Below are 27,398 nucleotides of genomic sequence, written 5' to 3'. Positions count from 1 at the left end.
GCCTCCCAATATTCCCACCGTCACCTGACAGCCTGTACCCAGGAGCCGGGCTGACCCAGGACTTCCCGCTGGCGGACACCTGACAGCCGGTCCAGCGGGTCAGCGGATTTCCACACCTGGAGAGGCCAGCCCAGCCTGTCCCGTGCTCCTGGCTTGGCCACGGTGATGGACTGCCCTTCTCCCACAGACGGATAGCCAGACAGCGTTTTATTGGGGTTCCTCTAAAAGGCAATCGGAGGTCCCTGCAACACGATTTATGGGTGCATTGTTTCCATTTATTTTAATTTTATTTATAGCCTCTGCCAGAGCCGTGGGCACAGGCAGCTATAAATCAGACCCCGAACCCGCTGCACGCTCCCCTGCTGACGCTCAGGCCCAGGGTGGCTGGGTGAGCCCTGACGGGAATCCTCATTACCTTGCCCATCAGCCCTGGGGTGAACGCTCTTGAAAAACTGCTTACAAGAAAATTTCATTATCTACTAGACGGGATCTGGAGCGGAGGCCTGGGAGCGGCCTCCATGAGAAGGAGCAGTCACGTGCCCTGTGCCCAGCACCAGGCTCACTGCGGCTCGGCCTCGATGGCTGCACGACCTTGGGGCACGTTCTTGACCTCTGTGAGCCTCGGTTCCCTCACTCTTAAAACCGTGGCCAAACCCGGCTGGCGTGGCTCGGTGATTGGGTATTGACCTGTGAACCAGGAGGCCACCGTTCAATTCCCAGTTGGGGCACATGTCCGGGTTGCGGGCTCGATCCCCAGTGAGGGGCGTGCAGGAGGCAGCTGATCCATGATTCTCTCTTCATGAATGTTTCCATCTCCCTCCCCTTCCTCTCTGACATCAATAAAAACGCATTTTTAAAAAACAATGTGGCCAAGAGAATCCGCTCGGAGAATGTGCTGGAAACCACACAAGAGGCTCTACGGAGACTCCGGAACCATGTCCCGCACAGGGAGCCCTCACCCCAGGTCCTCCCGCCCATGGCAACCTCGGGTGGCTCTGTCCGTCCTGTGCCTCCCCCCACGAGCGGCTGCAGAGGCCCACCCGCCACCATCGCAGTCCTCAGGGAGCCACAAACCCAGTGTCCCGCACCCAATGCCGCGCCTGCCCACCTGCGCCTGCCCATGGCCTCCTCTCCAAGGAGGTCGTGCCATCAACCCAGGGTCCAAACCCAGCCTCCTGCTGCCCCTGTGCCCCACACTCCATGGGTCCCCAATCCTGGGGCGCCATCTCCCTCTGACACCTTTCGGGTCTCCTCTCCTTGTCACCCACGCGCACCAGCTTGGCGGCACCCCTTCCTGCCTGGGCAGCCCGAGATGCGCCTCCGCACATCGCCTTCTGCATGGCCGCCGGACATGGGCCCTGCAAGGGACAAACGCTGGCTGGAGGGCGCACCCCAGCTCATGGGGCCCACTTCCCTGGGAACCATTACATACTCCTGCCCCTGAGGCGGGCCTTGGCTGTGCGCCCCTCTGGCCACTGCAATGGGAGTGGGTGTGGCACACGGCATCCTGGCAGAAGCCTCCAGAGACGCCGGCGCCCCTGCCAGCCCCTGGCCTCCACCCTGGGCACGAGGTCAGTCCTTGTCACGGACACTGCGGCCTCCCCGAGCCCACCCAGGCCGCACACCGGCCCAGCACTGACCCGCCAGCCCTGACACAGGCCCGTGTGCTGACGGGGAAGACGCACAGGAGGGCGAGGACTGGACCCCACCTGCCTCCTGGGGCTCAGGGGCCGGCGGGAGGAGAGGCCACTGGCAAGGGCAGCCGCAACTCCTCAGGGCGAAGCAGGATGCGGATGGATTCGCGGCGGAGAGTGCTGCGCGGAGACTGGTAAACAGACTCTGAGGAGCACGGAGCGCAAGTCCCTCCCCAGGCAGCGGCCTCCCCGCCCCGCAGCGGAGGGCAGCCCTCTGGGATGGCTTTCTGGGAAGGAAGGAAAACAGGCTTTACAGGAGCTGCCCTGTCTCCACACACAAAGGGGAAGCAGCCGCTGGGTGATCTGAGTCCTCACTTATTCACTCAGCAGTCACCCGAGTGCCAGCGCAGTCAGGGGCCGTCCTGGGCACGGTGGCCAGACTTCCACGGTGGAGTGTTCAGCCCGTGTGCTCACTGCACACTTACAGCTCGCCGCCAGCCGGGACCAGCAGCGTACCAATATTGGGAGGCCAGCCAGTACGGTGCTGTGTTCAGACCAAGGCCAGCTTCCGGCTCACAGCCGCCCAGCCCGGGCTCAAGGTGTGAGCGCCCCCTGCGACCAGGAAGGGCCGTCCTGAGGATGTAACTATGCAAGATGAGGTGGTCGGAACCCAGCAGCTCCAGCCCCTTCCCCTGCACTTTCCATGCAAAAAATGTCAGCACAGCCCTGGCCGGCGTGGCTCAGTGGTGGCGGCGTGGGCCCGCACAGCAGGTGGCAGGTTCAATCACCTCTCTCTCTCTCCCCGCCCCCCCTTTCCACTCTCTCTAAAAATCAATGGAAAAAATATCCTGGGGTGGGGATTAACCAAAAATAAGCCACGACCAATCGCCTGGGAAAGCCAAGTGCCACTGAGCGGGGGGCGGGGACTCACCTTTAGGACAGAGGCCTCCTACTGTGGAAACTGCCGACCACTCACTCGCAGGGAGAGGGGAAAGCGAGGCAGGCGCCGCTGCGCAGGCCCAGCACGACGGGAAGGGGCCGCCTCAGCACCGGGCCCCGGGCCGTGGCCGCCTGCGTTTCAGGGGCTCCGCTGTCTCAGTCCTCGGCTCCGCACCGCGAGCCAGGAGCCCGGCTGAGCGCTCCCACGAGCTCTATCGCCACACACGCACGATTACTGTTTCCTTCCATTCTGAAGTGACACCGATCACCACTTTGATTTTTCAAAACTGCGTGTGCTGCACAGGAAATGAGTGGTCAGGGCCACGTGTCTCCTGCCTCCGGTCACCAAGGAAAAGCAGCCTCTGTCCACGTCAGCCCCCCAGCAGCCCGCAGCCTCCACCCACCTCGCGGGCAGGACGGAGCCCGGGTGGGGACACTGACGAAGGTCACACAGCAGGTCTGCCCTGTGCCTCCCACAGCGAGGCTGGCGGGACACAGGAGCCGGCCCGCACTGACAGGTGTCACGCCAACTGTCCCTTTAAGAGCCAGCCTGCGGAGCCTGGAACCCTTTGCAGAAGCACCGACTGTCCACAGAGACAACATGGCCTCTGAGCGTGTGCCTGCTCCTCCTCCAGCGTCGGGGACTCAGAGCAGTGCTGCACACAGAGCGCCCGGGGCAGGTGCGGTGCTCCAGGGGCTGCCGTGGCGCGGGCTCCCTCTTCCCCGAAGCGCATTCACTCCGAGGCGGAGCCAGAATGCCCAGCAGGTTCAAACCCTGCCCCACCCCTTCGTGGCTGTGTGACCTTTGACCAGTAACTCTGCACCCCACTTTCTCGGTGTAAGTCCGGCACGATGACTCGGACTGTGGGCTCGGGAGCCCTGGTGAGAAGGCACCTGCTCTCGGAGGGGCCGCCCGCCAGGGGCCCAGACACCCACCTGCCGCCCCCGTCCACCTTCCGGCACCACAAAGGGCGAAGGTTCCCTCACGGAAACCCGTTCCCACACGCACACACCGTCACAGCGAAGCAGGCACAGAGTTCCAACAGAGAAACGCAACGGTCCCCAACGTGGGCAGAAAACCCAGCACGTCTCGCGAACAGGCACAGCCTGGAAGCCGTCACCTGCACCCAGCAGTGAGCCAGAACACAGAGCAGCAGGCACGGGCAGGTGGAACGGGGGACCTGCAGACACAAACGGAGCCACGGGCCCAACGCCGGGCACGCGTGCCTGTCCCACGCCTGCCTGCGGGGGAGGCATCGAGGGAGAGGCCGCACTCACGGCGCCACGAGACAGAGCACAGAGGCTCTGGGCCCCACGCACTCTGTGTGGAACACAAATTCCACACCGCGTGTCCAGTATGTGAGACGATCTTTATAAAATGACGGCCTCGTTGTTTCTGGCGGGAGGCAGCGCGTGCCCATGGCCATGGACACAGCAGCTCCTCTGCCTCTCTGCCGCGACCAGCAGCGTGGGAGAGAGGGAGGAGCTGGAAGGCAGGGTGGCCTCCGGTGCTGTGCTGGGGGGGGAGGGGGCGCTGCTCTGAGCAGTGGACAGAGGGACAGGGCTCCCAGTGGGCGAAGCTCCACGTCCACCATGACTGGGTAGGGAACAGAGAGGGGACCCCCAGGAGAAAAGGTGCCTCTAAGAAACTCCTGGTGGCAAAGGGATTTGGGGATCGTGGACATTTAGCAATCAACTTTAAATTGTTTACACAGCTATTCCGCTACCCCCTCCTGAGACTCCAACTCAAATGCCGTATTTTAAGGCAAAAGAAGTGTGCTCCCCCAGGAGGTTGGCACAGGAGAAAGGGGGGCTGTGCCCTCGAGCCGGGTCTCCGTGAGGCCTCCCCTTCGCCCAGCTCCCTCCCCAGTGGCTGACCCACATCTCAGCCAGCTCATCCCACAGGCACTCAAGCCCCACGTGCCCCCAACCACCCCCGTCCTTTCTCCACAGCCGCCAGTCCCCGTGAACGGTCCCCATTCTAACACCCCGCCCAGCCCTAAGCGCCCCTCCAGCGCCAGCAGGTCCAGCTTGGGAGGCTCCAATGTGCCCCAAACAAGTCCCCCAGTCTCACCCTCTCCTGTGCCGCCCCCCCCCATGCCACCAAGCTTCCCTGGACCACGAAACTCCTCCAAGGTGTTCCCGCCTCCCCAGAAAAGGCAGAGGGAGTGTTTGGAAAGCTGAAATCAGGAAGTCACAAGCTCCTTCTCCTAGGACAGTGATGGCAAACCTATGACACGCGTGTCAGAGGTGACACGTGAACTCATTTTTTTGGTTGATTTTTCTTTGTTAAATGGCATTTAAAGATATAAAATAAATATCAAAATTATAAATCTTTGTTTTACTCTGGTTGCAAATATCAAAAATGTCTATATGTGACACGGCACCAGAGTTAAGTTAGGGTTTTTCAAAATTCTGACACGGCGAGCTCAAAAGGTTCGCCATCACTGTCCTAGGAGGCCCCCAATCTTTCTGTCCACGCTTAGGTGTCACCTCATCAGAGGATCCACCGCCACCCTCGTAGGCAGCCCCTACCACACTCTATCCCTGCGCTGTCCAAGGGGAGCCAGAGCCACAGGTGGCCACTGGCACCCGACACCCGACACCGGGCCGCCTGAGACGGACGGCTCGCAGTGACACCCAGCCCAGATGTCAGCGACAGCCAGAGCTGGGGAGCTGACCTCCCTCGGTTCCACACGATGAGGCTGAATTCCTAGCACGTGAAGGTGTCCTGGACAGGTGAGACTGGCAAATAAGGAATGGCATTAGGATCCACTTCCCAGTCCCTGCACTTCCCGGGGCCACAGGAACGACGACGCCCACAGTGGCTCGGCAGCGCCTGCCCTTGGGGCACCGCCCAGGATGGGGACCTGTGCCCCGAGTCACAGTGCCCTGTCCATCCCGAGGGTGGCACCTCTGGTCCTGGCCACTGCTGCCACCCCTCCCGGAAGGCCCTGCACCAGCCGGGCCTGGGCGTACTCATCGCCACTGCGTTTCGGGAACGCTGCCTCCGCCAGGCACCGCTGAGCTGTCCTTAGTGATTCACTGGACCCACGTGGTTCTGCGTGTGGCCAGGATGAGACCGCGCTGTCCACTGCAGTCCCACCCCAGCATGGGCACCACCCCAGGCACCGCCATGGGTGGGGCTGCCTCTCCCCCCCACCCCTCCCCCCCGCAGGCCCTGGCCCTTCCGAGAGGACCTGCCTTTGGAGGTGGCCCCGGGATACAGTGACACTGACCACAGGAAGAGCAGAGACACGTCCCAGGAGTCAGACACCCCAAGTGAGGCCTCTCGGAGATAGTCCTGGCTGCTTCCAGATCCTAACAGGCTCAGCATTACCTAAGCAGAGGCTTGCTGCTCCGGACACACCTTTCACTGCTCCCACTGGGGACGCTGAAGGTCACAGCGAGCTACTGAGGTCCGCGCAGCCTGTCACCTCCCAAAGCCCCAGGCAGCTGGTCCGTGCGGCTCCGGACACAGTCTGGACACGCTGGCACGGCTCATCCTGTGGCCCCTCCCAGAACAACGGGCAGAGGCCAGAGGCCCGCTTTGCTGTCTATCTCAAGGTCCCCAGGAGACAGGTGAGCAGAGCGTGTGCCCGCTGACACAGCTCTGGGCCCTCCAGGCCAGGCCCCACTCCCTCGGCCAGGCCCCGGGCCAGCTCCTCTGCCTCAGCTCTTCTTGGGACACTCGGGAATCGTGGCCTCACCCTGTCGCCCGCACACCGCTGACTCACCTGCCCGCGCCTCACTGGGCTGCCCACACAGTGCCTGCGCGCACAGGCCCACGGAAACCTCCCTGAGGACGATGGTGCGACACCTGCATCCGCTCTGGGCGGGCGGACTCTCCTGGAAGCCGGCACCTCCACGTGAGCCCAGGCTCTGGGGCTTCCTCACTGTCACGCCTCGTGCACGTGAGCCTCAGTTCCTCCTCCATAGAACCGGGCTGATCACAGCACCCACCTCACAGGGCCACTGGCAGGAGAACTTGGCCGCACACCTGGCACACGGCGAGCGTGAAAAGCTATTACTTCTCTCGTTCCAATTCACAGGCAGAACTTTACACACTAAACGTTGGTAATTTTAAATTATACTTAATATCATAGAGGAACAAACTTAATATCCACATGAAAAGGCAGTGCTCCTTCACCCGAGCCCGGGAGAAGCAGCCCTGCCCGGCAGAACATGCGCCGCTCCCAAAGGCACAGCCCACCGCCTGTCAACCCCACCCGCTGCTCTCCTCGGAGGCCTGGTCTGCCTCCAGCCTCACCCCTGCCTCCGCAGGGAGACTCCCGGGTCCACCCGTGAGAGGGAGGGAAGATGGCGGCATAGGTAAATGCCCGTACTCACCGCCTCCCACAACCACATCAAAACTACAACTAAAACACAGAACCGCCATCATCCAGAACCACTGGAAAGCTGGCTGAATGGAAGTCCCACAACTAGAGAAGTAAAGAAGAAAGCGCACTGAGACAGGTAGGAGGTGTGGAGGCGGGGAACGGGCTGGTCTGGCACCCATGGGGGCCACTTTTTTAACTGGGAGGGAGATCGTCTCTGCAGAGGCCACCTGTGAGGAACAAGGGGTCCCAGCACCACACCAGACACCCAGCCCAGGGTCCCAGAGCCGGAAAAGAAGTCCCTACAGGAAGTAAGAACTACAAGCTGTAAAAACCAGTGCTGACTGGGGCTCAGTGACACAGAGGCTGCTGGACACCCAGCTGCTCCGCTTAAAAGGCCGGCACCATGAACTGAACTTACAAGGTCCTGCTTCCTCTGGGGAACACAGACACATATGAGGAGGAACTGGACTGTCTGGCATCGGGGCAGGAACTCGGGGGTGGCTTTCTCCTGATCATTGTTCCCATGCTGAGACCTCCCCAGTCACAGGGCTGAGTGGCAGCCATTTCTGTTTGCTCCGCCCTGGTGATTCCCTGAGACGCCACCTCATCCAATTTACAGCCCCACCCAAGCTGTGGGCAGCGGCTTTTGCATATGAATGGTCTGTCCTTGCTCAGGCTAAAATCTCTCAAACAAGCTGCGGCTGCATCAGGGAGCCCCAAACATGTCAATAAAAGGCCCAAGGCCCGGCACCAGCACCAGCCTGCCTTGCTTCACAGCTGGGCCTCATCTGGGCACTTCCAAACCCTATACAAAGAGGAGGAATCTGCAGATCTCTCTGTAGCTCCTACTTGGTGGCCCCAAGCAATGGCTGACTTTGCACCTCCTGGAGACCCAAGAGCCAGTGTACCCAGTGGTCAGTGTGAGACCATCCCAGAGTACAACTCTTCACATCCATAAGTGACACATCAAGGGGCAGACTCAGTGAGCACCAAAGCCCCACTGACGCAAGTCCTGCCCCATAAAGGTGTCTCCTGCACTGAAGCTCTCTCACTGTAGTTGCAACTGATTCTCACAGCCAATTGGCCTGGAGGTCAATTCCTCCCAGTGATACCAACAGCAATCAAGTCTCAACTACAACAAGGCTGTGCTTACAGCCCACAAAGGGGTGCACCTAGAGCTCCCAGCTAAGCCACTGGGCCCTACAGAACACCCACTACACAAGGCCACTCTACCAACTCAAGGAGACATAGCAGCTGTACCCAATACATAGAAACAAACACAGGGAAGCAGCCAAAATGCAGAGACAAAGAAACATGTCACAAATGAAAGAAATGGAAAGAAGCAAACTACTGGATATAGAGTTCAAATCCATGGTTATAAGGTACTCAAGAATCTTCTGGAAACCTCCAAAAAGATGGAAAAGGACCAGTCAGAAATTAAGCATACACTGACTGAAATAAAGAATAATATACAGGGATTCAATGGTAGAGTAGAGAATTCTGAAAATCAAATCAACAATTTGAAATATGGGGAAGCAAAAAACACCCAATCACAAGAGCAAAAAGAATAAAGTATCCAAAAATATGAAGATAGTGTAAGGAGAACTTCAAGCATACCAACATTTGCATGATGGGGCTGCCAGAAGAAGAGAGAGAGCAAGATACTGAACACCTATTTGAAGAAATGATGACAGAAAACTTCCCCCACCTGGTGAAAGAAATAGGCTTACAAGTACAGGAAGCACAGAGAGTCCCAAACAAGAGGAACCCAAAGAGGACCACAACAAGGCACATCATAATTAAAATGCCAAGAGCAAAAGACAAAGAGAGAATCTTAAAAGCAGCAAGAGAAAGACAGTCAATTACCTATAAGGGAATGCCCATACGACTATCAGCTGATTTCTCAACAGAAACTTTGCAGGCCAGAAGGGAGTGGCAAGAAATATTCAAAGTGATGAATACCAAGAACCTACAACCAAGATTACTTTATCCAGCAAAGCTATCATTCAGAATTGAAGGTCAGATAAAGAGCTTCACAGATAAGGAAAAGCTAAAGGAGTTCATCACCACCAAACCAGTATTATACGAAATGCTGAAAGGTATCCTTTAAGAAGAGGAAGAAGAAGAAAAAGGTAAAGATACAAATTATGAACAACAAATACACATCTATCAACATGTGAATCTAAAAACCAAGTGAATAAATAATCTGATGTACAGAATGAACTGGTGATTATAATAGAATCAGGGGCATAGAAAGGGAGTGGACTGACTATTCTTGGGGGGGGAAAGGATGTGGGGGATGCGGGAAGAGACTGGACAAAAATCGTGCACCTATGGATGAGGACAGTGGGGCGGGGGGTGAGGGGCGGAGCGTGGGAGGGGAACCAGGTGGAGGGGAGTTATGGGGGGAAAAAAGAGGAACAACTGTAATAATCTGAACAATAAAGGTTTAATTTTTTTAAAAAAGAGAGAATCTTAAAAGCAGCAAGAGAAAAGCAGTTAGTTACCTACAAGGGAGTACCCATACGACTATCAGCTGATTTCTCAACAGAAACCATGCAGGCCAGAAGGGAATGGCAAGAATTATTCAAAGTGATGAATAGCAAGGACCTACAACCAAGATTACTTTATCCAGCAAAGTTATCATCTAGAATTGAAGGTCAGATAAAGAGCTTCACTGACAAGAAAAAGCTAAAGGAGTTCATCATCACCAAACCAGTATTACATGAAATGTGAAGGGTATTCTTTAAGAAGAGGAAGAAGTAGAAGAAGAAAAAGAACAAAAATATGAACAAAATGGCAACAAATACATACCTATCAACAATTGAATCTAAAAATCAAAATAAACTAATAAGAAATCTAATGAACAGAATAAACTGGTGAATAAAATAGAATCAGAGGCATAAAAATGGAACAGACTGATGATTCTCAGAGGGAAGGGGGTGAGGGCAGGGAGAGATTAAACAAAAATCTTTTATGCATGTATGTATGCATTACCTATGGACACAGACAACAGGGTGGTGAAGGCCTGGGGCAGGGCAGGAACTGGGTGAAGGGGAGTAATGGGGCGGCGGGGGGGAGATCAGTAATAATCTCAACAATAAAGATTTTAAAAATAAATAAAAAGAAGTCCACCCTTGCCACCGTCCTAAGCACTCATTCCCTGAGTCATGATCAGATCTCCTCTTTGGATACCCTGCCCCACCCAGGGCCAGAGGGTAGCCCAGGGGACACACCTGCTCTGCATGACTGCCGTGCCCCCCACCGTGCATCCCCACGTGGGCTCACGCTTGCTCACCTGGAGCACATCTGCTCTTCATGACTGCCATGAGGGCCCCACCGCGCCCCCCCCCCACTGCACTCTCAGGTGGGCTAACATTTGCTCACCTGCGCTCACAGAACGTCGTGATTTACACAGGAGCCCTAGTCCCTCCCTGCTCACCTGTCAGTATCCTGCTCTGTCTCTCTGTGGAAGGGGAGCCCCAGGACCCCGCACCTGGCCCGCTAGGAGCCCACGATGAACTGTAATTGAATGAAATCACCAAAAATAATTGTCACTATTAACAAAAGGAAAATAGAGGAGACAAGCTAAGATGAAAGCTAAGATGAAAATAAGATTTCTCTTTCTCTCAAGATAGGCAGCAACACTGGCCAAAGCAAAGCTAAAACCTCACTGAAATTAACTGTGAATTAGTACTTAGTACTAACGACCAGAAAGTGACTTTGCAAAATAGATTTTATACTTTAACTAGAGGCCTGGTGCACGAAATTCGTAAAGGGAGGGGGGAATGTCCCTCAGCCCAGCCTGCACCCTCTCGCAATCCGGGACCCCTCGGGGGATGTCCAACTGCCGTGGGATCGGGCCTAACCCAGCAGTGGGACATCCCTCTCACAATCCGGGACCGCTGGCTCCTAACCGCTCGCCTGCCTGCCTGCCTAATCGCCCCTAACCACTCACCTGCCTGCCTGATCGCCCCTAACCACTCTGCCTGCCTGCCTGCCTGATCACCCTTAACCACTCTGCCTGCCTGCCTGATCACCCCTAACCACTCTGCCTGCCTGCCTGATCACCCCTAACCGCCTCTGCCTCAGCCCCTGACACTGCAGTTTCATCTGAAAGGATGTCCGGAATGATGTCCGAAAGGTCATTTGGCTGTATGGTCTAATTAGCATATTAGGCTTTTACTAGTGGCCCAGTGCACAAAATCCGTGCACAAAAGGGGATTAATTAGAGGAAATATTTTAACATTGCTATTTGCCCTTTCTCTATAATAGAAGTGTCAGAGATGAGAAAAAATTAGTAAAATGTATATGAAAATCTTCTTCCTGTCAGAGTCTGGGGTGCACCACGGGACCCAGAGTCAAGTCCCGGCCCACCCACATGCACCTCAAAATCGCGCAAGACCCAGACCTGGCCGCCCCCGCCCCTTGGGCTAGATCCAGACCCGGCCGGTCCCACCTTTGTCAAGCCCGGCAGGCGGGGGACGCAGCCTCAGGTCCCCTGGCCCGGCGCCAGGGTGGGAGGTCGGCCTGAGGTCCCCCAGCCCGGGCCGGGGCAGGGGGCATGCCTTGAGGTCCCCTGTCAAGCTCCAAAGTGGGGGCACGGCCTGAGGTCCCCTGTCAAGCCCCGCCAGGCAGGGGGCGTGGCCTCAGATCCCCCGGCAGGGCACCAGGCGGGGGGTGCGGCCTAAGGTCTCCTGGCCCGGTGCCAGGACAGGGGACGCCGCCTGAGGTCCCCTGTCAAGCCCTGCCAGGTGGGGAGCGCGGCCTGAGGTCCCTGCTGATTGCTCGTTAAGGCTCCTTACGGGAACTCAGCCTCCACTGTGGGTGCAGCCATCTTGTGTTACAGAAACCCCTGCCTATGCTGTGGGCACCGCCATCTTTGTGGCAGAGTGATGGTCAATTTGCATATTCCCTCTTTATTATGTAGGATTACTATAAAAGATAATTTTACATTTTAATATTAATATATGCAGAGTGCTGAGGGACAAGAACGCAGGAAAGATCATTGCTGACCAGAGTTTGTGGAAACAGGCAAACCCAGGTCTGCACGGGCTGGGAAACATTACCACGTGAACACGCCCCCCCGTGTGACAGCAGCACAACAACAACGCAGGGGTGAGGCCCCGCCCAAGCCCGTCAGCACTCACCCTGTGCCACGCCTCCCCGCCCTGAAGTCCACCTCAGCAGGGCTCAGGAGCCACAGGGGGGCAGGCAGGGGCCGGGGACGCTGAGCAGGCAGCCCCGGCAGGAAGGAGCAGGGTCGAGGAGGAGCCGAGGGGCCTCCGTCAGAGACCCCTGGAGCGCAGAGCGCAGACGCGAGGCCAGCGTCACAGGCAGTGATCCTCAGGACTCAGGAACGTCCTCACCTCCAGCGGCTCCAAACAGCCTCATTATACCGGAACCCGCTGTGCGCGCGGGGCCTGCAGAGAAGAAAGGCTGGTGCCCGCCGAGCGGGGGAGGAGGAGGGCACCAGGGAGCTCTGGCTGCCACAGCTCAAAGCGCAGCCACTCCCCTGCGGGCACCGCAGGGTCACCCTCTGTCACTTGCCGCCCACGGGGGGATCATCACAGGGACAGAGGCCAGACCGGCTTCCCCAGGGCAGTTCTGATCACCGCGGCTCCCACCGACCCACAGAACAAAGTCGGGGCCGAGACTTCCACCTGCACCGACCCCGTGATTGTGCCGTTGAGGAAACCGAGACCTGGGACGGATTCACGACTGAGGCATGAAGTCGGCGGAGGCAGGGTTGGGCCCAAGGCCTCAGCACCTCCTCCGTGGCCGTGTGCTCCTCTGCACCAGGCTGCCTCTCTGCCCACTTGCTCCGGCATGGCACGCGCTCTTCAGAGAGCCCGCAGTGCGGCAGAGCAAGGACGCTCCACGGCCACACCTGGCTTCCAGTGTGGGCTCTACGGGAGGGTGACCCTGAGAGGGTGACGTCGCCTCTACACGGCTCCAAGAACAGCTCCACGGGCCGCTGCACACAGCTCAGCACTCGCCTGTGGCGCAGCTGTGCGGCTGCTGCATGCTCACTGCCCGGGCCCGGCTCCCCGCACTTCCTCCCCGGTGCTCCGCCTGCCCAGCCCCCACACCCATGGACATGACCCCACAAACGTCAGCCCTACACAGCACAGGTTGAGCACACGTCAGCTGCCGGCACGGAGCCTGGTATTGGCAAACATGTACCAAATATGAGGTACATGTTCCCCTGCAGCCCGTGCTGCCCGCCCTCGGAGGCACTGCCCCAAGTCGCCTCCCACCCCATCCCACAGACCTTCCTGGCTGGCCCAGCCACAGGCCCGAGGCCTCTCTGCAGTGGCCTCGGTCACCTCCCAGCCTGGGCCCAGCCAGAACAAGCTCACCCGATATCAGTCACTGTCCACCATCCCTGGGAGTGGGAGGCCAGTTGCTGCCCTGTGTCCAGGGTGCTTGGTCGCGAGTCGTGTCCTGAGTCACAGCCAAGTGACCGGACATGACACAGAGCCTCCTACGGCCACGCTGCCCCGAGGCGGAAAGTCACAGGCTGGTTGCAGGTGGCCTCACTGCCTGGGGCCCACAGCCCAGCCCAACCTTGGCAGCAAATTGGGGATAAAGCCTCCCTCCTTTCTTTTTTTTTTTTAACCCTCACCCAAGGATATTTTTCCACTGGTTTTTACGGAGAGTGGGAGACAGAGGGAAAGACAGAGAGAAACACCGACGTGAGAGAAACACATCGATGGGTGCCCTCCTGCACGAGCCCCGACCAGGGCCTGGGCCGGGAAAGAGCCTGCAACCAAGGTATGTGCCCCTGGCCAGAATCGAACCCAGGACCTTTTGGTCCTCAGGCTGAAGCTCTATCCACTGAGCCAAACCAGCCAGGGCAAAGCCTCCCCTCCTTTTAACAACCCTTGCCCTAACCCAGGAGCCCCAAGGGGCCCAGCTCCAGCGGTGGACACACGGGGCTGAGCAGCCAATGAGGAAGGTGCGCCGTCATCCGGGACACACCGCAGGGCAGCACACCTGGCCGGCACGATGGCTGTCACCCACAAACGCAGCACATGCCCTGTGGCAGGTCTCACACAGATGCCGCTGGACAGGCATAAGGACAACGGTGTGAGCCTTAAAGGGAAGATGGACAGTCACACCTGAACTGCACCCCGGTATTCACGGGGTTGGAGAGGGGAGCAACGCCGGGGGCGGGAGGCAGGTCCTTTTCCTTCAGAAACCACTCAGTTCCCGGCTGACTATTCCCGCACACCAAGCGGGGTGCAGGGCAGAGGGTCCCCAGGAAGCTCCCACATGCCCACGGGGCCCTCCAGCCCATGAGGGCACTGGCTTCATCTCCCCTGACTTCAGATGTCAGCTGAAGACTGGTCCCAGGATGCTGTGCTGTTTGCTAAATCCCCGAAGACGGCTATGTGGGGGTGTCTCACATCCCTGACAATGACCTGGGTCGTGCAAAAACAAGCAAACACGCTATTTTTGGAACTCACCCGGGACCCGGCTCCACCACCTAAGTCCCGTCCCCCTAGGCAGCTCCATGCTGTGGGCTCAGTGCACGGGCCAGGCCCGGGAGTGTGCACCCGGCCACCTGCTGACCAGGACGGGACAGCCTCCGAGCCAGCCACGCACGGCGTCCAGGGAGGAACCCCATGCGGCCGCACTCGTCGGGCCTCTGCTGTGATCCTGACGCCAGTGGGAGCTCCGAGCATCGAAGCTGCCCCACGGCACTCCCGTGGGGGCAAGAGTCACAGGCCGGAGGCATCGCACTGTCCAGGGGCTGATGTCATCCCATGAAAATGTCTAACCCCAGGGCAGCGGCCAGGCAGCGGGGCGCGGGAAGGCGGCTCTCGCCACCTGATGACGGGCCTAAACCCCATGATGCACTTGCTGTCAGGCAGAAGTAGCTGCTCCCGGCGACGCCGCGTCTGACAGTCCTTCTGCATGAAGAACGTATCACTGACATGTGCTTCCATTCGTGCAGGTGCACGACACAGGGTCCAGCACGTGTGCGGCTGGAAAGGCCCCCACACCGCGGGGAGCAGCCACCACCACACGGTTCCCCTCGCTCTTTCCTGTGAGGAGGCCTTGCCGACGGACTCTCAGCGCCTTCAGCTAAGCTGTGGGCGGCCACCTGCAGCCACATGTTGCGTCCACACCAGGACTGGGCACTGTGCCGGGGCTGCACCTTTGGCCCGGCACCCATGGCGCTCAGCGAGCCCCCCTGGCACCCACCTCTCCGCGCTCTGCTGGGTGTTCGCTCGGGGTCTGGGTTCTGCTCGAGATCCCACAGGAAGTGAGATTGCTCGCTGTCTCCCTCTGCCTGGCTTCGTTCACTCGCGTAAGGCCCTCGGGGCCCATCCTTGTTGCCAACGGCAGGATGTCCATTTCCTACAGCTGAGTGAGGCGCATGTGTGTGTGCATGTGTGTGCATGTGTGTGCGCGTGCACATGTATGCCATGTCCTCTCTCCGCTCACCCACTGGTGGGCGCTGGCTGTTTCCGTGTCCGGCCGATTGTACATGACGCTTTGATGGACACGGGGTGCAGATGCCTTTCTAAGCTCATGTCCATTTTCTCTGTGTAAAAGCCCCGCTCGAGGTGCTCTCGACACTGCATGTGCTCTAGCACTTACAACGCGTAGTTCATGCAGGTGAGTTTCACCTCAACCTAAAGCCTCTTTTCACTTGAAAAGGGGGCGACTCCCCTGCCATTTGCACACTGTGGGAAATGACTGCACCTGTGCTAGTGTCGCCCGCTCCCTGTGCCAGTGTGTGCACCGCAGTGAGAAAGGGACCTTTCACGGGGGCGGAGCCACCTGCACACACAGGCACTTCCGGAAGGAGGGAGGTGGGGCTGCGGAGACGTCTGTGTCATATGTGGGCCTCAGCAGCACGTGACTATGTAAACATTGCAGAGGGGGCTTTCTCAGCTAAAAACAGCACAAGTAGACACAGTCGGAATGAGTATTACCTGCTCCCAAACCGGCAGTGCCGGCACCGGGAACCTGCTCTCAGTGGGGTTTACTCCTCACCCGAGGATGTCTTCCCATTGATTTTAAAGAGAATGAAGAGAGAGGGAAAGACAGAGAGAAACACTGATGTGAGAGAGACACACCCATTGGTTGCCTGCTGCACGAGCCCCGACCAGAGGCCCGGGCCGGGGAGGAGCCTGCAACCAAGGTACATGCCCTTGACCGGGATCGAACTCAGACCCTTCAGTCCGCAGGCCAATGCTCTATCCACTGAGCCAAACTGGCTAGGGTTATGTTACATTTAATGCTATTAAATATGTCTAGATTTTGATTAAGCACATAAATTAAATGTTGACTTAGACAGAAATACAATTTTAACAACCATTTTAAGTAAAGATCATTTTGAAAACATTATACAACCATTAAAAGTAATGGTTATGAAGACTAGCAACAGGGGAAAGGCTTACGACATAGTATTAACAGGGAAAAACGGGTAACCAATCACCTCTATATTCTCGCTGCCTCTACGGAAAGAAGGGGGTCTACAGAGAAAAGACAGTGATGGTCGCGCAGAGCCGCGGCGGCCAGCCCACGCTGGGCGCACCGCCAGGCCGTCTCCTCAGCTTCAAACACCACGCCAGCACCATCACCCCCTGCCACACGTGCAGGGACGGGACCCAGAGGACGGGAAAAACCAAACAGAACCCCAGCCCTGTTAGTAAATGGCAAGGCGTGCCGAGGCCTGCTGTGACCCAAAGCCCACGGTGCCCACGCTGTCCCCCACGAAGCTGAGACTCACGGTGGCAGGGTGGCAGGCAGCTGTGGCTTCGGACTTTGCTGTCACTGGCTAGTCTTACTTCTAGACCCTAACACTGCGCAGGGACTAGACTGCACGCTGGGGAAAAACGGGTTTACAAAGATATCCGTAACTCGCTTTTTTAGAATGTCTTCTGGTAAGAAAACGGCTCCGTTTTTTGAGCACTTAAAGCAAACGCGAACCCTTCCCTTTAGGACCAATGTGCACACCGTCTAAGATGCCTACGGAAAGCTTCCGCCCGGTATTGACCTCGCAGGAGGTGGCCCAAAACCAAGACCAACGCCTCGCCAGGCACCGCCTCTCTCCCCCCAGTGACCTCGGGGAAAAGGCCATTATCTTCAGGCCCTACAAGCCCAGTGAATCCTTATGCTCAGCGCTGACCAGTCTCCTCCGCCGTAAAGAACTTCCTGCCTGTATTACATCACTGTAATGCCAAACGGAATTATTCTCCTCTCCACGCCCTGCGTTTCTATTCCTCAGACATTCCTTCCTGTTTTCTTACTTTAACCAGGTGTGACTTAATCCTGTATCAGGTTTCTAAGAGGGAATCTGTCGTGCCCAGGAAGGTGAGAAAGCAGGTGCAATACAGAGAAGCCGGCGGCGGCTGCCACCTGCTGCCTCCCCCTGCAGGCCTCCTCCCTTTGGGGGCCTGGTCCCTTACAAAGGAGGCCCCAGGGAGCTCCCTCGTCCCTGCCCCCATGGGACACAGTGAGAAGACACAGTCAGTGGGCCAGGCCGTGGGCCCTCGCAGACACCCAGCCCGCTGGGGCCAATCTTAGACTTCCAGCCTCCAGAACGTGAGGAACACTCTATTGCTCATGGCTCAGTGGCTGAGCGTCCACCCATGAACCAGGGGGTCACAGTTCGATTCCTAGTCGGGGCACATGCCCAGGTTGAGGGCTCAATCCCTAGTTTGGGGCTTGCAGGACCAAGGGCCCAGTCATAACCAGCCCCTGCAGTGGGTGAATGCCACTTCAGAGGTGCCACACAGACCTGCACCCCGTGGACCCGGGTGGAGCACAGACCGTGACTCGCACTCGGTCCCGGCAGATCTGCTCCCACCTGGGAGGGGGCGCCTGTGACCCCGCCGAGCGCCGCTCAGACACCCGGTCCTGCTGCCCGTGTTTGCTGCAGGGCCCCGACCCGCCACCATCACAGCCCCCGCTCCTCTGACACGCCCCCCACCATCAGGGCAGTTCAAGAGGGAGACCCACCCCACCTGACCTCTCCGGCCCCCATGAGCCCTACACATGACCTCCCGGGAAAGGAGGGCCTGGGAGTGACAGAGTCTAAATGGCACCCACCCCCCTTTCTTCTCCACTTTCTGCTTTTCGTCTCTAACACACTCTACTTCCCTTCCTCTTGTAAGTCCTTGGGCCCCTGGGCTGAGCAGACACCTGACGTCCCAGAAGGTCCCTGGAGCAAGGGGGTTGGGGGGCGCGGGCTCCGTGCATGTTCCTAGGAGAGGCAATGACCAGACAGAGCCTCCAGGGACGGGAGGCACAGTGAGCACGGCCTCTGGGTCCTGGAGGGCACAGCATGCTGTGGCAAGGAGGGCAGCCTGCGCTCGGCCCTCTCTGGGCTCCTTTCCCAGGATTCCATGTACCTGACACATAGCAAGCACTCAATTATAAGCTCACCACCACCACCCTCACACCACCAACACCATCCCCATCCCCATCACACCACCACCACCCTCACACCACCATCACCATCACACCAACACCATCCCCATCCCCATCACACCACCATCCCCATCCCCATCACACCACCCTCACCATCACCATCACACCACCATCCCCATCACACCACCATCACACTACCATCCCTATCCCCATCCCCATCCCCACCCATCACCATCACACCAACACCATCCCCATCCCCACCCATCACCATCACACCAACACCATCCCCATCCCCACCCATCACCATCACACCAACACCATCCCCATCCCCATCACACCACCAACACCCTCCCCATCACCATCACACCACCAACACCATCACACCAACACCATCCCCATCCCTACCACCATCACCTTCACACCACCATCACCATCACACCACCAACACCCTCCCCATCACCATCACACCACCATCACCATCACACCAACACCAACCCCATCCCCATCCCCATCCTTACCATCACCATCACCATCACCAACACCATCACCAACACCATCCCACCACCATCACCATCACACCACCGTCCCCACCACCACCATTATCACACCACCAACACCAAAGCCACCACCATCCCGTGCAAGGTTGGGCCAGGCCAATCCATCCCCCAAAAGAAATGCGATGCAGCATCATGAACAAGGCCCCCACCGAGCCCTGCCGTCCCAGCACCGCACACTGGGATGGACTGCCCATTCCCCAAAAGCACGTGTGCCCACAACATGCCAGACCCCGCCCAACCCACGAGGGCCACGGCCCCCTGGCCGCTCAGGACCAGAGCTCAGGCTACCTTAGAAACTCGACGGCCTCTTTTTAAAGCACCTCTTCCTCACCCTGACCGGTGTGGCTCAGTGGATAGAGCGTCAGCCTGCGGGCTGAAAGGTCCCAGGTTCGATTCTGGCCAAGGGCATGTCCCTTGGTTTCGGGCACATCCCAAATAGGAGGTGTGCAGGAGGCAGCTGATCAATGTTCCTTTCTCATAGATGTTTCTAACTCTATCTCTCTCTCCCTTCCTCTCTGTGAAAAATCAATAAAATATATTTACAAAAAAAAAAAGCACTTCTTCCTCAAACCAGAGCCGAGATGAAAGCCGGCCTCAGGGGCCCCTGCCCAGCCTCCTGAGAGCCTGCGTGGCCGTCACTCCTGCCCTCTCTTCCACTAACAGCTTCCCAGCGGCACCGCGGGCCAGGCAGGGTCCTCGCGCCCATCCCAGGAAGCCCGTCTGTGGCTGAACTGCCTCCAGCGGCCACACCTGATTAGAAACTGGATGCAAACAGGACAGGAAGCCAGTGACTGGGGAGGCGGGAGGTGCACTCAGCCAGGAGGAGGGGCAGGTGGGGAAAAGCAGGAGCAGGGGAGGGGCGGGGAGGAGGGGCAGGAGCAGGGGAGGACAGGGGAGGAGGGCGCCCTGCCTCCCAGGGCCAGCACTATGTGCTCACGTGGCTGGGGCGCTGACACACAGAGACGACACAGAAGCCACTAGGACCCTAGGAGAGGCGAGTGACCAGACAGGAGTGTGCCCTCTCCGGGGGCCTCTGCGCTCTGGGCTGCCCATCCCGGTGAAACCCTGCTGAGGAAGTCGGGGGACATACTGAGCTGCTGGAGCTCTGCTCTGGTCCCACTCAGGTTCCAGTCCCTTCTGAGACCCCACCTTGCCCTCAGGGCACCTGCTCAGCACACACCTCCAGCAAGGCTGCCAGGCCAGCCCCTGGCCACACGCTGCGTGCCGCTGGCCTGGGGCCAGACCTGCAGGAACAGGAGTGTCCCGGCCACAGCACGGAGCCCTCCCACAAGGCCCAGGCAAGCCCCCAGCTCCAAGCTCTCCGCCAGGCCCCAGGGGCTGTGAGCGCAGCCCAGGAATGACTGTGACCAGCTCGGCCCCTCTGCCCCCGTGTCTGACTCAGCCTGGTCATCTGTGCACTGGGAGCAGGTACAAGCTGGAGCAGGCAGCTGGCAGGCTTGGACTTGGGGAAGTGGGGGGGGGATGTACATGTTTACATGTATATACATGTGTGCATGCACGTGTTTATATGTACAAGAACCCAGCATGGTAGCAACGGTGCAATTACTTGGATCTCCAGCAGTTCCCCGTTATCCACGGCCCCGCGGATGTCTGAGGCCTGGGAGAGTGCCGAGCCCCGAGTCCAGGTGTTTCCTGTGCGCGCACCTTCCCACCGGAGGAAGCTCTTCCCGCCTCTTTCTGAACATCAGAACTGCCAGCGTCCTGCACGGTGGCGGGGGCGGGGGGGGGGGGGGGAGAGGGGGGTGCTGAAGGAGAGCAGGGGACTTAAACACAAGCGGCGAGACCAGGGCAGCCCATCTGACAACGAGCCGCACGGAGTGACGAAGGGCGGGGCGGCGTCAGGGACAGTTCCGTCGCCAGGATGAGAGCGGGGCCGGGAAAGATCCATCGCACCACGCAGACAGCGTGCACTTAAACTCTCACACTGCTCCTTCCTGGGAGCTTCCGAGTAATATTCTCGGACCCACTGACAGCGGGGGCTGAGCCCGCGGACAGCGCCCTGCCAAGGAGGGACTGCGGCGTCCCAGGCCTCTCCCAGCACCTGTGCCTCCTCGTGACATGGTGCGTTCCTCGGGGGTGCTCCCTCCATGTCCGTCAGCTGTCCCCAGTCCTCCCAGCCCCTGGGCTCCAGGTGACGGTCTTGGCTTGCTCCGTCTCCCCAGTCACCCAGCTTCACGTCCAGCAGGCGCCGGGCCCACCGCCTGCCCTGCAGAGCCCGGGGAACTGACCACCACACCTCACCCACTTCCCGGCATCCCCCGAACGTCCTCCCTGTCCCTGCTGTCCCTCCTCGTCCCCACTCGCGGGCAGCAGCCTGAGGAGTGTGCCTCGGCCCAAGGCCCTCGGAAAGGCCTCGCTCAACAGTCCTCAGGGCTCTTCCTTCCATAAAAGGGCTGCCAGGCTCCGCTCCTCGGGCCCAAAGCCTCCCAGAGGCCTGGCGCTGCCCTCCGGTGCGCTGCCCCCCTTCCCTGCCTGCCCGCCTCGGGACCTGTCTCCTGTGCAGCTGGCCTCCCGCCCCCCAGGCCCGGCTCAGCAGCTGCTCTCCGCTGCCCTGGCAGGAGCCGTGCACCTCAGGCCTTGCCGGGCTGGCCGCCCTGGAGCCTCCTCCCCACCTTCCAAGGCCTGCTTGGCGGCCGGTGTGGCTCAGCGAGGTCACAGTTCAATTCCTGGTCAGGGCCCAGGCCCAGGTTGCGGGCTCGATCCCCAGTAGGGGGCGTGCAGGAAGCAGCTGATCCATGATTCTCATCATTGAGGTTTCCATCTCTCTCTCCCTCTCCCTTCCTCTCTGACATCAATAAAAAATAATGTTTTTAAAGCCTCTTCCTGTCCACCAGCTGCAAGTACAGCAGGACTTGATACGTCGCTTCCTCCCGCATTGGTTACAACGCTGACGAGACGCCGAAGGAACTGAGGTCTCGCTTAGGGCATGTGGCCCGGGGTAAACTGGTGACAGGTCTCTTCGCTCCATGGCGGAACCTGCGGACGAGGCCAAGTGGGGATGGACCGCAGCCTAAGCCAAGGGGCCTGCAGACTCCCCCACAGCAGCTGCGCCCCCTCAGCGCAAGGTCCACGTGCACTCAGCACCCCCAACAGTCCCTAGATACTGCCTGCGCGTGTCTGTCTGTCTGTCTCCCACACCAGAAGGCAGCCCGCTGAGCCAGGGCAGGGTCTGGCCCGTTGCACCAGCGTCCACACCAGCAGCAGAGGCTCAGGAGTCGAGGTTGAGTGAGCGAACTCCGCGACGCCTCGGCCTGTTCCCGCCTGTGTCACAGGCCCCTGCGGGCTCGGTCCCGGTGCTGCGGAGGCAGGAGGCCGAGGCACCTGGCCAGGTCGCTCCCGCCCTGGCGGAGGCTGCACGGCCGCCTCATCCTGCCACACGCCGGCAGGCTGCCCTCCGGCCCAGGCCCTGCAGGGGCATCTAACCGAAATCCTTGCTTTCAGAGCGGACACTGCACACCCACCACCAAAAACACAGAACACACGTCACCACGTCACGCCCCACGTGGGAAACACCTGTGAGCGCTGACCATCTGGAAGCCAGACCAGGGCTCCCCGAGGACGTGTCCGTGTGCCTGGCCCGCTCCTCTGTCCTCAGGTCTGAAGGCCTGGAGGGCCAGGGCTGCGTGTCACACACCCGCCTTACACACCGGGACCTCCAGGCCCCGCTCCCCGCCCGGGACACCATGTCTGTGTCCTGCCAGGTCGCTCCCACTCACAGCCACCGGGGATCACACCACGACCTCTGAGCGCCCCTTCCTGGGATCAGCCTTCTGCTGCTGCTAATCCTCACCCGAGGACATTTTCCCATTGGTTTCTTAGGCAGAATAGAATGGAGGGGGAGAGACAGAGAGAGAAACATCGATGTGAGAGAGACAGAGCGACTGGGTGCCTCCAGCATGCACTGGACCAGGGTGGGGGTCAAGCCCACAACCCAGGCATGTGCCCTTGACCAGAATCAAACCCAGGACCCTTCAGTCCGCAGGCCAACGCTCTAACCACTGAGCAAACCTGGCCAGGGCCGAGCAGCAGCGTGTGATGAGTGAACCGTGAGTCTGCTGAGGACAGGAGGAGCTGCCCCTGCGTTTGCCACTTCCATCCCCAGCTCCCCGCACACAGGCCACACAGACACGGCGCCTGCGGGACAGGACGCGCTCGGTGGGGAGAGCGTTTCTGGGCACTTCACCCGGCTGCGTGCTTCCCACGGCAGACACCTGCCACTCACGTCTTCCACGTAACGTGAAGATAATGCTTCCGCCGTCCTTGAAGCTACTGTACGTGCCTTACAAAGGCGGCAACGTACTGCCTGTGATTTCTCCTGCCGCTAAATAAAACCCAGTGACTACTGAACTCTGAAAGATCTGGGCTTAGCTTTTTGTTGTTAGACACGATGGTTAAATAGAATTCTGAAGAAAAACCCATAATCCCGCCAACCTAACGAAGAAATGATGTTGAAGTGTTACCTTCAGCCTCTCTCACGTTTTCCCAGTGGCTGTAGAGCTCTATCTTAGGTGTGACTTGGTTTCCAAAAGTGACCCCAATGACAACACCACGAGGAGACTCGCTCAGGACGCAGAGCCTGGCCCGGAACGGGACTCCCATCAGGCAGCCTGGCTTCCGCCGCCTCGCTCCTCGCCTGTCAGAAACCACCGCGCACGCCTAGAGGTCCCTGCAGACCGACTGACGTGCCAACACCACACAGCCACGTGTCTGTCCACGCTGTGGAGTCAAGTTGCAGGGCCACAGGCCAATGCAAATGGAAACAAGAAAAACTGACTAACTTTCCTGAGTGTCTAGTGTGCTGGCACCCCTGGCCCTGTGTGCGGGACTCTGCACCTAGAGCTGCTATCGTGCCCACAGAGGAGTGAGTCAGCCACCGGCTCAAGGTCAGGGTCCCGGTGAGGAAGCTGCAGAGAGAGCCCCCACCCCCACCCCCGCAGGCAGCCAGTCCCCAGAACCTGCGCTCACGGCCGCTCTGACCGGCCCGCACCAGTGTGCTGGCGGCTACCGCACAGGCTCAAACCACACGTGACTGGGAGGCAGGAGCACCGAGTCCTGCGCACAGGCCATCCCTCCTCGCTGGTGGTAAGACACCTGCCCCGTTCCCAAGCTGCCCCTCCCCGCCAGCCACACTGGGGACACCTGAGGTGCAGGCCTCGAGTCGTCAGCAACAACAGAGTCTGTGTCACCGCGTGCCCACCAGGAGGAGCGGCCGTGCCCGGCCCGTGGGGCACGCACAGAGCAGGCACCTCCAGGACCGGAGGGAAACACACTGCTCATCGGGACAGAAAACACATCATGTCAACGCACCCACCGTGTCTCTAAGACCCTTCTGAACCCCAAAGGGAAAGGACAGCTGGCCCCTGGAGCCTGGGGCACCGCCTGAGCCACGTGACCCAATGGGCCTGTCACCGCTGGACACGCCAGCACACGGTGCTATGGCCACCGAGGACACAAATGACTGGCCCACGTGTCACCGGAGGACGTGAGACCCCCACACCGAGGGGCCTGTGCTCCTCAGAATGTCAGGCCAAGACCACACCGCAGCGGGCGCTGCTCCAGGGTCATGGAGGCAAGCGATGTGATGGCAGACACCACGCTGTCCCAGATTCCAGACCAGAAGGAAGAGGGAAGGACATCACGGGGACAACGGTCCAGTGAACGTGGCCCGCGGACTAGACAACAGTGCCCATCGATGTTACACGTCCTGACTGACGTCGCTGGGACCGAGAGAAAGTCTTTGTCCTGAGGACACACAGTGACGTTCTCAGGGGTCAGGGGCCACAGGGACCACGGAAACGGGTCTGGCACAGCACTGTTCCTGCAACGTGTCTGCAAGTGTGAAGCTGGGCCTCCACTGCAGGTGAGCGAGCCGCAGGAAGGGGTTGGGACCAGCCGGGGAGGGCTGGGGAAGGCGAGGACCCAGGCCCCTACACCCCGCACTGCACTGTTGTGTCCCACGTGCGCATGTGCAAACGCAAAGGACAGGAAAGGAAAGCCCACGTGAGAATGGCGCCCAGGGCAGCAGCATCTCACACCTACAAGGCCTCGGGGCCAGGCGGCTGCCTCGGCCTTGGCCAGGCTCCCTCCTGCCTGAGCTGCTCTGTGCTGCCCGTCCACGGGCCTCACGCGCCACCTGGTGGTCGCACAGGGCACTGCCAGCCTCAGGCTCTGAGCCCTCAGAGCTCCAGCCTCTGCCCAGCCAGGAGACCTGGTGACCATCCTGAACGCTCCAGCGTCCAGCGAGCGGCCTAGCCCCGCAGAACAGCAAGTCCAGACAACCAGAACACTCCCGACCCCAGGCCTGTGGAGTGGCTCCCCACAGAGGGAGACATAAATGAGGGATGTGACCCAAGGAGATTCCAGCAGACGAGCGAGCCATGCCTCGGAGTGTCCACGCGGCGCACGACACACAAGCAACACTGCTGGCCACACCCCCCTGCTGGCCGCACTGTGCCCCTCCTGGCTGTACTGCCCCTGCTGGCCGCCCTGCCCCTGCACCACCCCAGCTGGCCACACCACCCCCTGCTGGCCGCACTGTCCCCTCCTGACTGCACCGCCCCTGCTGGCCTTTGCCCCCTGCAAGGCCCTAGCCTTCATGCTCTGCCCCAACAAGGAGGCCCAGCAAGGAGGCGCAGACTGCAGTGGTCATGACGCCGGTCACCAGCGCCGTGCCCAGGCTCACAGTGACCAGCCAGGTCCATCTGCCCAGCTGGGCAGAGCTCACCACGGCGGTTCTCAGAGGCAGGAGGGCCCCTGGGGCTTAAGGAAAAAGAACAGGAAGTACTCGATGGAATCGCACTGGAAGCACATGAACTACCACGTGCACACGAGGTGAGTGAGAGGGAAGCAAGGGCAGGACGTGCCACAGACGGACCGGGTCCTCCGAGAACCGCCTCGCTCGGAAGCAAGACTTACCCAGGTCCGTGTTGGGGCCGGCCAGGAGCTGCTTGAACTTGTCGAGCCGGGAGGCCTCTCTCTCACTCAGCGCCGAGCTGCTGAGGGTCCCGGGGTCGGACGTGCTGCCCAGGGCCACGGTGGCCGCGTGCGGGAGCGACTGGGACCTGTGCAGAGGGGCTGGGCCGCTGGCACTCTCTGCGGGGGAAAGAGAAGAGGGTGAGGGGAGGGGAGGGCGGCCACGAGCCACTTCCCCGTGAACAATGGGGTCAGTGTCCCCTCCCACAGCGCTGATGGGGCAGGCCCTGGTCTCCAGAGCAGGACCTGACCTCGCTAACACCTGCGAGGTCACCCCTCGCTCTGCTAGCGCAGTGTCACCCACCAGTGGAACAGACACACCCCGCAGAACAGCAAGACCAGACAACCAGGACACTCCCGACCCCTGGGCTGACAGCGGCCAGGACGCCCCCGATCGGGCCTGCGGGGGTGGCGTGGCCCGAGCATGTGTGGGTGCAGGCAGGGAGGAGGGGCCTGCGGAGCTGCCGGGGCCGGAGCCAGAGGAAAGCCCGTTGCCCGTGAAGGGGACGCAGTGTGAAGAGCACTGAGGACAGCAGGCAGAGGCTAGGGCACGCCGGCGACCGGGACGCTGTGCGAGCAGCACTGCTGTGCGAGCAGGCCTCTGCCCCTGCCTGCGCCTCCCCGCGCCATGAGGAGTAAAGAGAGCCAACCTGCTGCAGATGGGGGGGGGGGGGGGGGGGGCCGGTACGACAAGCACAAGCTGGCCCCGCCCTCCCCAGGTGGCAGGGCCTGCGCCCACGGAGACACCACCCGCAGGGGTGAGGTGAGAGCAGGCCACATCCGCAGCCCAGGACCAGGGACAGCCCAAGGCAAGAGCCATAGGCCTTCGGGTCATTCGACAAAGAGCCACCAAGACCAACAAGGGACAAGCAGCAAGAGGCACGCGGGCTCTGAGCCCCACGGCTGAGCCCCACGGCTGTCACATCTCCCAACTGCAATTGGAAGTGGAGTAAAAATAATCCCACAGAAACGGGACGAGGCGCGAGCCCCGCGGAGGAAGATGCTGACGTCGTGAATGGCAGCTGCCGCCAGGCCGGGGGAGGCGGCACCCCCACGGCTCCTGGGCCCGGAGTGAGCTCATTCCAGCAGAAGGGGAGGGGAAGGCCGCATCCTCGGCCTCGGGGCAGAGTCTGGCCCAGATAAGCTTCCAGAAAAGCCTGTGAAGTGGGCAGAGCAGGGAGCACTCCCACTCGCCTGGGGAGCGCCGCGGGCAGGACCGGGCGGCCTCAGGCTCTCTCCCCGGAATCCACTCCTCAGCCACGTCTCAGGAGCCACAGGAGCGCGCCAGCAGGAGGCTCAGGCCACAGTGTGGCGGCGAAGGTGCTGGACAGCACACACCTGCACTCAGAGGCGAGCCAGGCCGCGCTGAGGCAGGGAGGACCGCACACTCCTGGCAGAGCGCACCACGGGCCCCACTCTGAGGCAGGGCGGAGGGATGGGGAAGGTGACAGTGGCGTCCCCAGGAAGCAGAAAGTCCGGCACCAGGTCTCCCTGCTACGGTGCGAGGGAAACACGGCAAGTCCCCGAGGGTCCCTGAGGGC

The 27,398-nt window shown here is 59.9% G+C and overlaps 1 protein-coding gene across 1 annotated transcript in view; it reads right to left on the bottom strand.

Moving 5' to 3' along the window:
- TBC1D22A (TBC1 domain family member 22A) overlaps positions 1-27,398 on the bottom strand; it is a 123,196-nt gene that overhangs the window by 71,219 nt on the left and 24,579 nt on the right. Inside the window, exon 4 of the mRNA XM_070411319.1 lies at positions 25,801-25,977. Coding sequence (XP_070267420.1) covers positions 25,801-25,977 — 177 coding nt within the window. The remainder of the gene's footprint in view (positions 1-25,800; positions 25,978-27,398) is intronic.

Source organism: Myotis yumanensis, unplaced genomic scaffold (assembly GCF_028538775.1).
Source record: "Myotis yumanensis isolate MYYU_CA2020_CCGP unplaced genomic scaffold, mMyoYum1.0.hap1 SCAF_3, whole genome shotgun sequence".
Taxonomy (NCBI): Eukaryota; Metazoa; Chordata; class Mammalia; order Chiroptera; family Vespertilionidae; genus Myotis; species Myotis yumanensis.
The sequence above is the reverse complement of the archived record's forward strand: the minus strand, read 5'-3'. Positions and strand labels throughout refer to the sequence as shown.